Below are 16,454 nucleotides of genomic sequence, written 5' to 3'. Positions count from 1 at the left end.
AGTGGAGACCACAGGCTAGCCCACACTTTATCCATGTCCTAAGAGTCCACAGGTAGGAAAGGACAACATGGACATTGTCAGGGCCTTCCCTTTTCAGTTTGCTTCTGTCTGAACTGACTCAGGACTGTTCCCCTTACTTCCCTTCGTGTGACTAGGTGGGTGGAATCAGCATCCATTCTAAATTGCCTCCAAATCACCCATCTCTGTTCTCAGGTACCTCTTTCCAAAGTGTATGGACTAAGGGCAAGCATCATTTGTTTATTGTCTAATAATGCAATCTCTGTCTCTCTCTCTCTAATCTCTGTCCTGTTCATTTTGTATATTTTATTTGAGATATAAAAGCCCTGGCTCACTTTGAACTGACTTCATTGTCCAGATAGGCATTGAACTTAGGATCCTCCTGCCTAGGGTTCCTAAGTAGCTGGGACTCAGGCCCATGTGTCTGGCCAGGCTCTTGGTCACCTTCTGTGTGGTGCCATTACTTTGTTGGGAAAGCACCCTTCTCCTGACTCCATGATCCAGAGATATCTTGTGGTTTAGAAAAATAAAAGGAAGAACAGCCCCAAACATTTCTTGGCTGCACCCTGGGTACCCTGGCTCAGAGCACCTGGAAAGGACCCAAAGGTCTGCTTTAAAAGTCGTCCCCCCCTCCCCCTCCCCCCCCACGGTTCGTAGGGTTGGCCAGGTCTTAGCCAGAAGCCTCATAAACTCCTGTTTTCCTCTTTCCTTCCCGTTAATCTACCAGAAGAGCTGGTTTCGTGGAGGATGCCTACTGTGAGGGCAATATTTCATGAACTTCCTTGCATGCTTATTTTTGTTTTTGTTTTTAAACAGTTTTTTTTTTTTTTTTTTTTTTTTTTTTTTTAACAGTTTAATCCAGGAAGCCTGTTCCCAGGGCAAGGGGATGGGAAAGGTTTATAGAGAAAAGAACCTTGGACTGGGGCTTTGGAGGTGCCTCAGTGAGTAAGAATGCCTGTTGGTTAAGCCTGAGGATGTGAGTTCAAATCCTAGCACCCACAGAAATAGCTGGGCATGGCCATTTATGCCTGTAGTTCCAGGGCTACAAGGAGTGGAGACTAGATGGTCACTGGAGCTTACTTGCTGCCAGCCTGGCTCCAGTTCTTGTCTCAAGGAAACCAGGCAGAGAGAGGAAGAACAGGACCCATACTGGCTGCTGGCCAGTGTGTGTGTATGGGTGCTTGGATGCAAATATACCACACATCACACACATTTTCACTCAGGCTTTTGCAAAAAAGTTGGGGGCAGGCATGCTAGTGCATGCTTTTAATCCCAGCACTTGGGAGGCAAAGGCAGGTGGAGCTCTGTGAGTTCCAGGCCAATGTGGTCTATATAAAGTGTTGCAGCCCAGCCAGGGCTACATAGGATCTTAATAGAAAATCATGCATGACAGTCTTTGCTCTTGTTTAGGAATTGATGATAGGTAGAAGGTGATGTTCATGCCTGTGGTTGTACATGGTGACACACATCTTTAGTTCTAGCAATCACGGCAGAAGCAGGCAGATCTCTGTGAGTTTGAGGTCAGGCTGGCTATATATTAAATCCCAGGAAAAATAGTACCTTTTTTAGCAGGGCATGATGGCCCAGGCCTATAATGCGAGCACTCAGGAGGCTGAGGCAGGAGGATCACCACACATTCAAAGCCAACCTGGACTACAGAATAAGCCTTTAAATTGTATTTGTTTGTTATTGGGGGTGGGGGAGGGCAGCCACAGTGTACATGTGGAGGTCATAAGGCAACCTGTGGGAATCCGTTCCCTTTTCCATGGGGTGGGTGCTAGGTACCATGCTCACATCATCAGGCCTGGTGGTTGGCTAACTCCCTTTACTTACTGAGCCTGAGCCCTCTTGCCAGCCCTTCAGAGAAATATTTGCCACATGTAGTTAGGTTCACTTTCCCTCAGTGCAATGTACCACTGGAATTATTTTTATGATTGTGCAGATCTAGAAGCTAAAGAGGAAATGTGGATTTAAATAAGTGATTTTACTTAAAGTCACAGTTTTTGGAATTTTTATGTGAGGTGTGAACTTAGAAGTGGTTTTCAATTTGTAAGTTATGGTTAACAAAAGGAATGAAAACTGCGCTAAAAATACCTGGAGTGCAGCCACAGGGCTCTTCAGTGTTCCCATACACAGAAGAATCTGTGCTCGCCCTGCTCACCCCCTTTGTCTCCTCCAGCCTGATTCTGGAGTGACCTTGTTTTACTATATTGCCTCTGAGAGACTGACCAGGGGTCTTTCAGTAGTTAGTGCTCCCTCCGCCCAATACATACCCATACAGAAGATGTTGTTTTTTAAAACCTATGTTTATTAGGTAAATCTGCTACATATCCACATGTCTGTAGAAGAGCAGTCTATGTGTAAGCGATAATTTTTAAATATTGTTTTGTTGTTGTTGTTGTTTTTTGTTTTTTTCAAGTTTCTCTGTGTATCTTTGGAGCCTGTCCTGGAACTCACTCTGTAGACCAGGCTGGCCTTAAACTCACTGAGATTCTCCTACTTCTGCCTCCTGAGTGCTGGGAGTAAAGGTGTGCAACACCACCGCCCAGCTACATTGTTTTATTTATGACTACATGAGATATGTGTGTGAGGGGGTGCATGCCCTGGCATGCAGAGGTCAGAGGGCAGCTCTGTGGATGGAGTAAGTTCTCTCCCTCTATCTACCATGTGGGTCCTGGGGAATCAAACTCAGGTCACTAGGTTTGGTAGCAAGCTGCCTTCACCCCCTGAGCCATCTTGCTGGCTCCACAAATGGGTTTTAATTGTGCAACTTTATGAATTCTTTAAAAAGCCAGCAAAGCATACACATTATCTTTCATTCCTGAATTCTCTGTATATCTCCAAAGAGGGTGACACATCTACATTTTTGTCTTAGGAATCTTTCAAAGAAATACCAACCCAAGAAGAACTCAAAGGAAGAAGAAGAATACAAGTATGTCCGTTGCTGGTGGATGTGTGGTGAGATGTGTGTGTGGTGGGTGGTGGTTGTGAAGGGAGGGGAGGAAACTACATGTTGTCTCAGAAGTCCCATCCACCTTCCTGTCTGTGTCTGTTTTCAACTTGGAGTTGACAATGAGACTGCTTCTTTAACCTCCCTGACCCTGAGCCACTGGACCCACTCCAGACTCCACTAAAGTAATTAGGAAAGCCTTAGGAAGCCCTGCAAGCATGTGCATCCAGTGCTTCTCAGCCTTCCTAATGCTGAGACCTTTAATGCAGTTCCAAATGTTGTTCTGACCCCCAACCATAAAATAATTTTCATTGCTACTCCATCACTGTAATTTCGCTACTGTTGTAAGTCATAATGCAAATAACTGATATGCAGCCCCTGTGAAAGGGTCATTTGAGAACCATTGTCCTAGAGTCTGTGGCTCTGTAGAGTCAGGAGTCCTAATTGTCCATCCATCCAAGAACTATGTCTGTCTTGGTCAGCAGTGATGGGTCATTGTGCATGGTGGAGGTCCAGGTGTCTGGTGTGCTTATTTAGTGAACATGGGTGGGTTCTGGAATCCAAATGAATACAGACAGAGACTGGGTTTCACAGAGCACCTGTGGCCATGTTGGGACTGTAATTAATTCTGAGCAGCTGTGTAATGATCCAGCAAGATCCTATGGGAGGCAGATGCAGAGCAGACTGCTTTTAATTAATATTTCATCAAGTAAAACATGAAGGTGGAGGCAGGCTTGTTTGAGAAGGAGCGGGTGTGCTCTGTCCCCAGGTACACGGCATGTAAAGCGTTTCTTTCCACCCTGAATGAGATGAATGACTACGCCGGGCAGCATGAGGTCATCTCTGAGAACATGATATCACAGATCACGATGGACCTGGTGCGCTATGTACAGGAGCTCAAACAGGAAAGGAAATCGGTAATGTATATTGGGGTATCTTCCCCCAAAGATGGGGTTGGGTGTGGGGGCTTACACCTTTACTGCTAGCAAGGGGAGGCAGGGGTAGAAAGTTTTCTGCAAATTTGATGACCACCTGGGCTACACAATGAGTTCTAGGCCTGCAAGGCTGCATAGTAAGACCCTGTCTTAAACAAAAATGGGGTGGGGTCAGGACACAGGTACGTACTGCATCTCAGACATGCTGGGATACATAATGAGTTCTAGACCTGCCAGGGTGACGTGGTGAGACACTGTCTCAAAACCCAACAGGGGCTGGAGAGAGGGTTCATTGATTAAGAGCCTTGGCTGCTCTTCGGAGGACCCAGTTTCAGTTGCCAGCACCCACATGGTGTCTCACAGCTGTCTGCATCTCTAATTCTAAGAGGGCCTAGACTGATTTCTGACCTCCTTGGGTACAAAGCACAAATGTGGTTCACATATGTACATGCAGGCAAAATACTCATATACTTAAAAATAAATATAAAGTAAACAAAAGTAGATTCAGGCGGAATGGTATATATGGAAGGTTGAGGCCAGCAGACCAGAAATTCAAGGACTGTGTGTGTGTGTGTGCGTGTGTGTGTGTGTGTGTTATGTAAGTGTGCTAATACATGTCAGGATGTGTCTTTAGAAGTCAGAAGACAACTTTGTGGAGTTATTCCTTTACCTGCCGAACCTGTAGTTGGTGTCTGTTACAAGTAGGTTTTTTTCCAGCCGGCCTGGTCCCTTAGCTGTGCCAGCCCGGTCCCTTAGCTGTGCCAGCCCAAATAACATACAGAGACACTGTATTAGATATAATGCTGTTGGCCAGTTACTAGTTTTTTTTTATCAGCTAGCTCTGTCTTAAATATTAACCCATTTCTGTTAATCTAAGTATTTCCTTGTGGTCTTATCAGAGAGGGTCTGGAGTTCTGCTCTCTTGGTCCTACATTTTGAATCTCCTCCTACCTCTACCCGAAATCTCCTTGTCTCTGAGTCCTGCCTATCTCGTTTTCCTATTGACCAACAGGGCTTTATTCATTAACCAATAAGAGAAACATATTTACAGAATGACATCCTACCACTGTAGCTCATCCTCCCCTCCCTTCACATCCAATTAGCTGGCCCATGTAGTCACAACTCCGAGGTTGAGGAACCAGCCGTGTGTCAGAGCCCTAAACTTGACAACTTTCTTTGCTGAACCAGTCATCAAGGAAGGCATTTTGTTTGTTTGTTTGTTGTTTTTCAAGATAGGGTTTCTCTGTTGTAGCCCTGGCTGTCCTAGAACTTGCCTCTGCCTCCCAAGTGCTTGGGCATTCCCACCGCCCAGTGAGGCATTTTATTTTGCCAGACAGCTAGGAAGCAGTGAGGCAGAACTGTGAGACTTAGAACAAACCTTACCACCTAGTATAAAAATGGTAAACACAGTGGCTCTGGAGGCAGCCCAGGCCTGTGCCCTGCTTTCAAACTTGTCTTGAGTTTTACAACTTCTTCATCCTGTTGAGGGCTCTGCTGTGTTCTGACCAGCCACTGGTCAGAGGACCTAGCATTTTAGCTGGCTCCCCAAACTGAAACTGCTTTTCCCTTAAGCAAGACTGAGTCAGGAGGTGGGCAGTGCCTCAGAGCCTCGCCCCTCCCCCAGTCCTTTCCGGCAGTGTAGTTGCCATTGGCCTCAATGTGTTCTGGCTTCAGGACCTTTGTACAGGTTTTTCTCCCTCAGAAAGCCTTCTCCAGACACCTCAGGGCCAATTCCTTAGGAATGTGTCCTTCTCAGACAGACTTTCCCATCTGCCTCACTTAAAATTAACCAAATCCCCTGGCCTCTCACCTTTCACCCTCCCTTGCTTTGCAACGTTTTTGTTTTGTTTTGTGCTTTGTTTTGTTTTTAGAGACAGGATCTTTTTATGTAGTCCTGTGTGTCCAGGAACTCAATATGTAGAGCAGCTGGCTTCACAGAGATCCCCCTGCCTCTGCCTTTGAGTGCTGGAATTAAAGATATGTGCCACCATGTCCGGCAGCTTCGCCATGTTTTTAAAGAGGGAGATAGAGTGTGGGTCTCTCAGTTTGTATGTGTACCACACATGTGCAGATGTCCTCTGAAGTCAGAAGACAGCATCTGATCCCACAGAACTGGAGGTAATAGGCTGTTGTAAGCTGAGCCACCCAACATGGGTGCTGGGAACTAAACTCGGGTCTTCGAGAGCAGCCAGCACTCTTAACCTCTGAGCCACCTCTCCGGTTCCTGGCATTACTCTTTACATAGTACTTAGTAGTATCTTGTGGGGGAAGTTGGAGGAGGGCTAGTGACAGGACCTTGTGTGTGCTGATCACACACACACACCCCACTACCCCTGCCTCTACAGCAGCATGAGGTGGAATTGCCTGCTGTCTTTCCTCCTGCCTCATTCAGAATGTATGGTCTTCCAGGACAAAGACATCCTTGCCCACCTCATAAGGTGGTATGCAGGAAGTGCAGGGGAGAGAGGAATAGTGATAGCTGGGAAACAGTGGGTGTGGCTCGGGGCTGGGAGAGCAGTACAGTGGTGAGCACTTTCCTGGGTTCACCAGCCAAGGACCAGTGGTGCACTTGCCTCTCATATGCAAAGCACTGAGTTCTATCACCAGTGTGTGTGCATGAGCATGCGTATGCGCCCGCGCACGTGCACACACACTCACACTCACATGCACAAACACATACACACACCTTGTGTTAATGTCTACGTGGTTCTAAAAGTTTATAGATAAGGACCTTCATATGTCTTTGCTATCTTATTTATTCATTGCTAATTATCTTTTTATAATCTGTCATCATATCATCTCTTAATTCATGTTCCTTAAAAGTTTTTTTTTCTTAATTAAGATTTATTTATTTTAAGCTGGTGATGGTAGCATACTCCCTTAATTTCAGCACCCAGGAGGCAGAGGTAAGTAGATCTCTGTGAGTTTGAGTCTAGCCTGGTCTACAGAGTGAGTTCCAGGTCAGCCAGAGCTACATAGAGAGACCCTGTCTCAAAAAAAAAAAAAAAAAAAAAAAAAACAACACCAACAAAAAGACTTTTTTATTTTGTGTGTGTGAGTGTTATGCCTGCCCATGTTCCTGGTGCTTAAAATGGTCAGAAGAGGGTACTGGATCCCTTGGAACAGAAGTCACAGACTGAGCAGCCAGTGCTCTTAACCACTAAAACCATCCTTTTGTTTTTAAGGAAAGTCACCAGTCCAGGCCCAGGAGTCATATGTTCTGTCAGGAGAATCTGCAAATGCCACTCTATTTGTTGAAGCATTCTGCAATTAAATTAAACTGACATTTAAGAACATTTCAAAATCTCAAGAAATACTGGAAAGAATGTCTGTCAACAAATATGTATTTGTGGTATTTTCATATGTGGTATTGTGAAGCCATCTCTTCTTTCCTATATCATAGCTACCATTCTTTTGAAGGAATGTGTAGCTCAGTGTGGTTAAACAGCAATTGGGAGGTTGAGGCAGGAGGATTACAAATTGGATGATGGAACCAAATCCCTAGCAAGACTCTGCCCCAAAAAAGTGTGTGTGGCTGAGTGGTAGTGGCAGTGCATGCCTTTAATCCCAGCACTCAGGAAGCAGAGGCAGATAGCTCTTTGTGAGTTCGTAGGCAAACCTGGTCTACAAAGCAAGTTCCAGGACAACCAGGACTGTTTTACAGAGAAATCCTGTCTTGAAAAACAAAACAAACAAACAAACAAAAAACCCCCACAAAACTGTATGTATGAGAGAGAGTATAAAGTGGCTCAGTGGATAAGACCTCAAGCTCTCAAGCCTGATGACCTGAGTTTGATCCCCAGGATTCACGTAGTAGAAGGAGAGAACTGGCTCCTGTAAGTTGTTCTCTGACCTCCACACACAAGATGTGTACACACACATAGATAAAAAATAAATTTAAAAAATAAAATAAAAAAGACAGTGTGATAGAGCATGCTTGAGAGGTAGAGGAAAGAAGATCATGGACTCAAGATCTTCCTCAGCTGCCCAGTGAATCTGTGGCCAGCTTGGGCTGCAAGAGATCCTGACTCAAAAACATCGAGGTGTGGTGGCACACACCTTTAGTCCCAGCATTTAGGAGTTAGAGGCAGGCAGATCTCTGTGAGTTTTAGGCCAACCTGGTCTACATAGCAAGCTTCAAGACAGCCAGGGCTACATAGTGAGATCTTGTCTCAAAACAAAACAAAAATCACAAAGCAAAAAGCTTAGAGGGCTGTGTCCTGTGTGTGTGTGTGTGTGTGTGTGTGTGTGTGTGTGTGTGTGTGTGTGTGTTAGTTACTGATGGTTTGGGAGATTGGTTAGCCCGCACTCACTTTTATATCAGTAGCTAGCACTGGCTGTCACTTAGGTTAACTCTCCCCAGTAGGAGGTCTGTGATGTTACCCAGTGCTCAGAAGCCTATAGAATAGGGAGGTGGTGTGGATCTATGGGGCCACTCAGGGTCCAGCTGGAGGCGACACCCAGACAGCAGGGCCAAGCACAGCTCACATGGTTTTATTTCATTAATGGTTTTCCTAGCTTACCCATAAGGCCACTGATTGTACGGTGCAGCCCCTGCCTGCAGACCTTCTTCTCCAGGTCCCTGACTTTCCTTAGTGGCACAAGCCAGATGATATCATTTCCTGGTTTCTGCTGAGGTCAAGACAAAGCCCCACAGACACACGGGTCTGTCTTAGAAGCCGGACTGTGCTGGTCTGCAGGACTCTGCTGGAGTGTTTTCTCATTCCACTTCTATGTAGCTTATAGGGACTGAACTCAGGTTGCCAGGTTTGTGCAGCAAGCACCTTTTACATGCTGGCAGAGCCATCTCACTGTACTGTAGTTTATATCCTCAATTCTCTATTTAATAGCATTTTCTCTGTGTCCTCTGATAAGCAGATTGTTTTAATAATCAAGTCTTTAGTAGATGCTCTAGTCATTCATTCATAAATGAATTTATAGTATTCAGGCTCAAAACCAGCCCCTTGAACAAAGCTACACAAACTCTCTGAGGTGTATGTCCAGCCCTGTTTGTTTATTGTTTAAGTACTTTTTATTGTTTTGTTGATCTGTAGCTTACTGGTTTTGACTACAATCAGCTCTCTTTAGATCTTTGTTTTGAGACAGGGTTTTGCTGTATTCCAGGCTACCCTGAAACCCATGATGTAGTTGATTCTGGCTTTGAAGGACTCAGGCTCTAAAGGGAAAGTAGGCTTGCCCCCGTACCCCCCATACCCAGGTTGGCAGGCTCACCCACTGTATCTGGTCTAAAGCTTTTCCTTTGTGGGAAGTGAGATTATCTTCCCACCCCACTAAATTCCCAGAAGTGAAGTGAGCTCAAAGCAGGAGTACTTTCAACATCCTGGTTATTTGGTCCTCAGTCAAGCTCTGATCACTTATTAGAGTCTCAATCAGAGTTCCAGATCAGATCAGTTTCCAGGCATCTCTGAACCCATCACTGGACTGGCTTATCTGAGGTCTAGGTCACTGAGTAGATGACAGATAGCGCCACTGATGACTTCTGTACAGCTAAGCGACTAACTGGAGTTTTAGAGGCTGGCTGAGTTCTGCTTTTGTGTCTGTCTGTGGTCCAGCTCAGACAAACCCACTAATCTCTTAGGAGGAATTTGTAGAGATGTGGGGCTCCCATTGAGGAGCCCGGATGGTCTCGTCAGCTGAGTGGGGCTGCAGGCACACTTCTCTTTGTAGCTGGGAAATCTACTTCATTGAGCATTTCCCCCAGTAACTATCTAAGAAATTGTAGAGGAAGTAATTATCAATGCCCTTAGTGGCTTTCGAAGCCTTCTCAAGCCTGGGCCAACACTTGCAGAGGACCGGAAGTGTTTAGATCACTGAACATTTTCCCTGAGACTTTTTGTTGATTTTGATTGTTTAGTTTGGTTTGAGACAGGGTCTTTTACAGTCCAGGCTAGTCTAGAAATCACTATGTAGCTAAAAATGCCCCTGTACCTCCCAAGAGCCAGGATGGTAAACATGCAGCAGCTCTCCCCATATATAGGGTGTTGGGGATGGAGCCTAGGCCACATCCATTGTTCATTGGGGCAACAGGCTTCCTTGACAGAGCGTTTACATTTTCTTCTTGATTTTATGTGCTTGAGATACGACCAGGACTTTCCTTCTTTCTCTCCCTGCTGCCCTCTGCAGCCCTCCTCCTCTCTCCTCTTACTCCATCTCTCTCCTTTGCTTTCCTCTCTTCCTTCCTGTCAACACTGGGGATTGAACCTAGGACCTAAGGCGTGCTATTTAAGTGCTCTACTACTGAGCTAGAGCCCCCACCCTCTATCTCTTATCTATCATCCAGTCCTGGTGGGTCAGTAAAAGTTCTGAGCTTATATTTTTCTTCACTCACAGCTCCTGTCTGCCTAAGGGCCCACGTGTCATCATCTGTCACCTAGAGGATGGCACTGCGCCTCCTCACTCAGCTCTCTGCTTCCATGCTGGCCCTGGGGTCAGCAAAGCAACCGTCAAGCTCTGTGTCTTAGCCATTGCCAGGCTTGTCCAACCCCTGCTTGTTCCTCATCCAGTGTGTCCTATACTCACTCAGCCATCACTTGACTGTCTTCCCCATCCTGCCGATCCAAGAGTGCCACTAACTACACTTCTGGTGATTGCTGCAGTCAAGCTTACCGGGGCCGTGGAGACCTTCCAAGGCTAAGGCCCAGTCTCCCTTTTCCGCCTGTCCCTTCACCCAGTCTCAGATATGGCATCTCTGCAAGTTGCTCATCATTCCAAGATACTGCAGAGGAGGGCCCATCCCCACCTTGCGGTTGGTTCAGTCCCGTGTTCATTCATTAGCGTCTGCTCCAGTGGTATCCCAGGCTGCCCTTCTCCCACCCTCTCTCTGTGTTCCCTCACTCTGTCTTGGATCTAATGAGCTTCAGGCATGGGGCACTCCTGTGTCACACTGCATGCCTTATGTCTCAACCATCCCCACATGCACCTGGGCCTCCCCTTGTCCCCTAATGGGTGACAGGAATTAGACAAGAAGACCTTTCAGCCATGGGGCACTGGAGGGCTCTCTTTTCCACCTGGCACTCCCCTAAACACATCATGGAGGTCCTTGCTTTGAGGAGCAATAGCTTTGTATTCTTAGAATAGATGGGGATGACTTTGCAGAGGAGACTAAACATAACTTAGGTTGCTGGGTGTGTAGCTTCTGGATGGGGCATCTATTCAGAAAACAACTAGAAGCTAGAGAAATAAGGCCAGGAAGCCTAGCCTCATTCATCGGCCCAGGCAGACCCTCCACCCTGTTTGGATTCCCAAATCATGCCTTGTGGATCAGTGTTGTGGCAGGTTAGGCACTGCCTTAGTGTGACAAGGTAGATGCTTTTATGAGACTTGAAATGACCGCATTGAAGGACTTTTAATGTCCTTCATTCCAAAACATAGACCTTAGGAAATAAAAGCAGAAGGCATGGTTCTAACCACTCTTTCTTTGGGTTTGGATGGGGCATAGAACACCAGATGGGCAGGGTGATCGACTTCTACAAGGTGTTATCACACAGATTTATAGTCAGATTCCTAAGCAAGCCAGGGCTGTGCACACTTGCCATTGCAGCACAATGGAGGCTGAGGCAGGGGGGTGAGGGTTCAAGGCCAGCTAGACTACATAGAGAGGCCCTGTCTGGAACACTGCCAATCCAGGGGACCAACCCACACTGCTTTCCAGGGGGCCCTTCTGTCCTTGCCCTTTTAAAGTCTCTGTTCTTTTGTTTCCATCTGTGGAATCTGCAGTGTTTAAGATTCCAGACGAATGACTGCTCCATGCAGTGCTAGTCTTCTAATTTTCTCTGTTTTGTGTTTGAAGTGACTGTTTCCACAACAGTGCTCCGTTTTGCTTTTTTAAACATTAGTGGGCAGATATAGTTGGTCTTGTTGTCTCCTTGCTGAGTAAGTGATAAGCACATGTCAGCCTACAAGACAGTAAAGTCACCACAGAAACTGTTCTCTTTATTTTCCTTTAAGTTGACACTTTCCTTTTAGATTCCAGTTGTTTCCTACTGGGTTTTGTTACAGTTTTGAGACTGTCTTTGTATAGACATCCTGATTGGTCAGGTACTTACTATGTAGGTGGCCAAGGCTGGCCTCAAATTTAGCAGTCTCCTGCCTCAGCCTCTACCCCACTCACCTCACTTCACTCCACCACGCAATTGTCAGGATTGAAGGTTCAAGCCACACAGTGCAGCTTTTTTGAAACAGGGTCTCACTATGTAGCCCTAGCTATCCAACTCTATGTAGATGAGCTTGGCCTCAAATTCAAGAGATCTGCCTTCCAAGCTCTGGGATTAAAGGTGTGAGCCACCCAGCCATATTCAGATTTTTCTTTCTCTCTCTTTTTAAATCCAATGTTCATGTACATATGGAGGCCAGAAGTCATATATTGGATGGCTTCCAATATTGCTTGACACCTTATTTTTTGAGACAGTGTCCCTCAGTGAATCTGGAGCTTGACAGTTTGGCTAGGCTGACTGGCCAGTGAGCCCCAGGGCGCCTCCTATCCCTGCCTCCCTGGTGCTAGGAGTGCAAGTGCATACTGCTTTGCAAAGGCTGGGGGATAGGGATCTGAATGCAGGTATTCATGCTTGCACAGCAAGTGCCTCACCCACTGAGCAAGACCATTCACTGAAGGCTGTTTCATCTCTAGAGACTCTAGTACAATTCAAAACTGAACTGAGAGCTGGGTGTAATAGTGCAGCCCTTTAATTCCAGCACTGCAGAGGCAGAGGCAGATGCAGGTGGATCTCTGAGTTCAAGACCAACCTGGTCCACATAGTGAGTTTCAGCATAGCCAGGGCTACAGAGAGACTGTGTCTCAAAACAACCCCCCCCAAAAAAAAAAAAAAAAAAAAACAAAAACAAAAGAACCCACCATCAAAAAGACAATAAACAAAAAGAAGACTGAAATGAAAATAGGTGACTTGGGTACCACTCGGCTTCTCTTTTTCCTTCTTTCCTTTTCTTTCTTTTTAGTCTATGATTGTGTTTAAAAAGAGATCCAAAACATCTTATTACAGGGAGAGCAGCTAGCATTCCTCTGGGTCCCCAGAGATGGCATTTCCTGTCCCTTTGCTGACAGGAGGGAAGAGCTGTGGTGACTTCATCCCAGGCTCCCAAAGCAGCCCTTACATCCTTGTCCTGGGAACAATCCCTCTTTATTCAGAGACCAGAAGGCACAGTTTTCTGCCACACTCCCTCACTGTCCACGGGAGAAGCCCCTGCCATTGTTTGTTCGTAAACAACACATGCATCTGGCAGATCTGCTTGTTTGTTTAACTTTTCTAACTGTTCAAAGCACTGTTTTCCCCCAGGGAGCCAGCTGGAGCTGGTGACCCCTGTTTAAGGTCAGGCATGGGCAGGGTGGTGAGGAGGGCTGAGGTCTCCTTGGGAGTCTGGGGGTACACCCTATAGAAGAAAGACTAGAAGGGAGGGTCATCACCGCATACTGTGGTGTTCATGTGTTTGGTCAGTCATGGGAATGTGTACTCAAGTTGTCTTCATGGGAGGCTGCCCCAGCCCCCAGTCCCCAGCCCTGTAAAGTACTCAACATGTGCAGTTCCCACACATTTATATAGGGGACGGCCAGAGAATTTCCTGTCTGGGTTTTTAGTCATAATTACCAAAAACATGATTTTTTTGAAAAGATTTACTTATTTATTGAGGTAGGGTCTCACCGTGTAGCCCAGGCTGGCCTGAAACTTAGAGATCCAACTGCCTCTGCCTCCCTAGCCCTAGGATTGAAGGTGTACCATCATGTCTGAGTATTTTTATTGTTTTTAAATTGTGTATGTCTGAGACCTACAGAGATGGCTTAGCAGTTAAGAGCACTGATGGTTCTTCCAGAGGTTCTGAGTTCAATTCTCAGCAACCACATTGCAGCTCACAACTGCCTGTAATTCCAATTCCAAGGAACCTGACACCAATGGCAAAACACCAATGTGCATAAAATAAAAATAAATAAATAAAAATTGTGTTTGTGCACATGAGTGCAGTGGTTACAGAGGCACAGAAGAGGGTGTTGGATCCTTTAGAGCTGGAGTAATAGGCAGTTATAAACCCCCTGGGGTGAATATTGGGAACAGAACTCAGGTCTTCTTCAAATGCAGCCACAACTGTTTGTTTTTATTCCTATTTGTGAGTGTATGTGATGAACCCACTTAAGCAAGCACTTTACAAGACCAATGGTTCTCAACCTTCCTAATGCTGCAACCCATTAATGCAGTTCCTCATGTTGTGGTGACCCCCCTCATAAAATTATTTCATTGTTACTTTATAATTGTAATTTTGTTACTGTTATGAATCATATTGTAAATACCTGATATGCAAGATATCTGATATATAACCCCTGTGAATCATTCGACCTCACCCAAGGGTCTTGACCCACTACACGGAGACGAATCTCCAGCCCTCTTTTTACTTATTATCTTGAACTACCATTCTCCTGCATCAGTCTGTGGCATTAGGGATTGCATTTGTATAAATCAGTATGCAGGAGAACACAGCTGTCCTCTGTGGAGAGCAGGCCCAGGTAGGGGATTTACAGAGCCCAGAGTTTACCACTGACGGGGCTTAGTTAGCTCTCCCGGTATGAAAAGGACTCTTCCTTCCTGTCTGCCTCTCTCTTCCCCTGAGGGCATCCCTCGCCTTCTGGCCTCCACTCCTTTTCACAGAGCTGTGTATAGCTTCCTGTCTGTCCTCCCCAGCAGGGTTTTTTGCACCCTGAGATCAGCAAATTGCATGGTTCTCCACCAGCCCTGCCCCTGGCTCCTTTACTCTCTGCTTTAGGCTCTGTCATCCCCTCCCCCTCCCTCTGTCCATTATGAGATTAAAAAGTGAAGGCCTGAGGGACAAGACTTTTGAGTTTTTTGGAGACAAAAGAAATGAAGGATGGGGCTGTAGTGATGGTTTCCCAGTTAAGAGCATCTGCAGAGGACTTGGATTTGGTTTGTGGTACCCACTTGAAAGCTCATACCCTCTATAGCTCCAGTCCAGGAGATTCCAAAGCCTTCTTCTGACTTCCTTGGGTACCAGGCATGCAAGTTTGCATTATGAGCATGAGTTTGGATTCCTAGCACCCTTGTAAAACCCCAGTATGGCAGTGCACACCTGTAACCCAGCAATAGGAAGCAGAAATGGGCAGGTCCCAAGAGCTCACTCACCACCAGGCTAGCAGAACCAGTGGAGAATGATGGAGGAAGACACTTAACTCTAACCTCTGGCTCTGCAGGGACACAAGTGTGTGTACACACAGAAGGACATTTACCAGGACAACCATGTATGTGGGAAGCTGCTAATGTCCCTTGTCCTCCAAGTCAAGGGTGAACCCTGTAGGAGCTCAGAGTTTACTGTGTCCTTGGTCAAAGGACTCAGCCAAACTAAAAGTCTTGCTGACTGAGCAGCTGCAGGTAGCAAATTTAGTCAGACCCAGAGGCAAGCCCTTTATCCGGCACAAGCCCTTCAGCCTCTGGCCATGCAGACAAGGTCCACCGATCCAATTTGTGTCTGGTAGAAGTATGTTAAAGGGAACTGGTGATTTTAGGATGCTGAGTGAGAGGCACCATTTCCTCTGTCGATCTGCTGCTTTTTCTTTTTCCAGAACGTTCATCCTTGATGGTCTCCTGGCTTTAATCACTCACTTCACTATGAGGCTTCATGCCAGTCCTTCCCAGAACTCAGACCCAAGCCACATTGGGCTGGACTTTAGAATCTTCTAGAAATACCAATCTTAAAACTTAAGATCTATTTAATCCCCTCATGTTGTGGCTCCCCTTCTTTCCTCCTTCTGAAATTCAGGCCAAAGGCAGGGGTCATCCTGGACTTAAAACAATCTTTATTTATTGGGCATGGGTATCACTGTATGCAAGTGGAGATCAGAGGACAGCTATGTGGTTTTGGTTTCTTCTGCCATGTGGGACCCGATAAGCTCCCTTCAGGTTAGGGCTGGGCACCCAGGACATGTGTGCACATGTACGGAGGTCAGAGGACAGCTTTCAGAAGCTGGTTCTCTCCTTCTGCCGTGTGGGACTTCAGGCTTGAACTCTGGGTTTCAGCCCCTGATAGCAAGTGCTATCCACTGAGCTACCTCAAAGACCCAGGCCTTGTTAATTCAGATCTGATCCTGTACTCAACGACTCAACTAATGAAAAGACACCCATGCTGGCTAGGGTGGGCCAGTGTCATAGTGCTTGGGCACAAGTGCTCCCACCTGTGGTGTCACCAGGCAATAGCCTCCATCCCCAAGTTTTCCCTCATACCATCAAATTCAGGGTCACACACAGTCTCATGCTCAGCCACTGGTCCCCCTCTCTGAGCCCCCTCACCCCCCCCTTCCTTAATCTGGTTCCCCTGGGTCCTTGGAGGTTAATGACAATCACACAAAATAAAAATAAGTTAGTTTTTTAAAAGCAACCATGTTTAAAGATTCCACGATTCAATGTCTGCTCACACAAAGCTCATAGCAGTGTTCATAGCACCAGTGTTTATATTTTCCTTAAACTAACAAGCAATGAGTGGATATACAACATGGTGCATCTGTTCCACGGAACATTATT

At 46.2% G+C, this 16,454-nt stretch overlaps 1 protein-coding gene across 9 annotated transcripts in view; it reads left to right on the top strand.

Annotated features, from left to right (window-relative positions):
* The window catches only part of Fnbp1 (formin binding protein 1), a 195,728-nt gene that overhangs the window by 118,924 nt on the left and 60,350 nt on the right, over window positions 1-16,454 (top strand). For 8 of the 9 annotated variants that reach the window (XM_051185111.1, XM_051185109.1, XM_051185113.1 and 5 more), the window contains 2 exons: window positions 2,894-2,950; window positions 3,738-3,885. In XM_051185111.1, coding sequence (XP_051041068.1) covers window positions 2,894-2,950; window positions 3,738-3,885 — 205 coding nt within the window. The remainder of the gene's footprint in view (window positions 1-2,893; window positions 2,951-3,737; window positions 3,886-16,454) is intronic. The other variant, XM_051185112.1, reaches the window with a different exon arrangement.

Source organism: Phodopus roborovskii, unplaced genomic scaffold, assembly GCF_943737965.1.
Source record: "Phodopus roborovskii unplaced genomic scaffold, PHOROB, whole genome shotgun sequence".
Taxonomy (NCBI): domain Eukaryota; kingdom Metazoa; phylum Chordata; class Mammalia; order Rodentia; family Cricetidae; genus Phodopus; species Phodopus roborovskii.
Note: the sequence above shows the minus strand (reverse complement) of the source record. Positions and strands in the feature narration are given on the sequence as shown.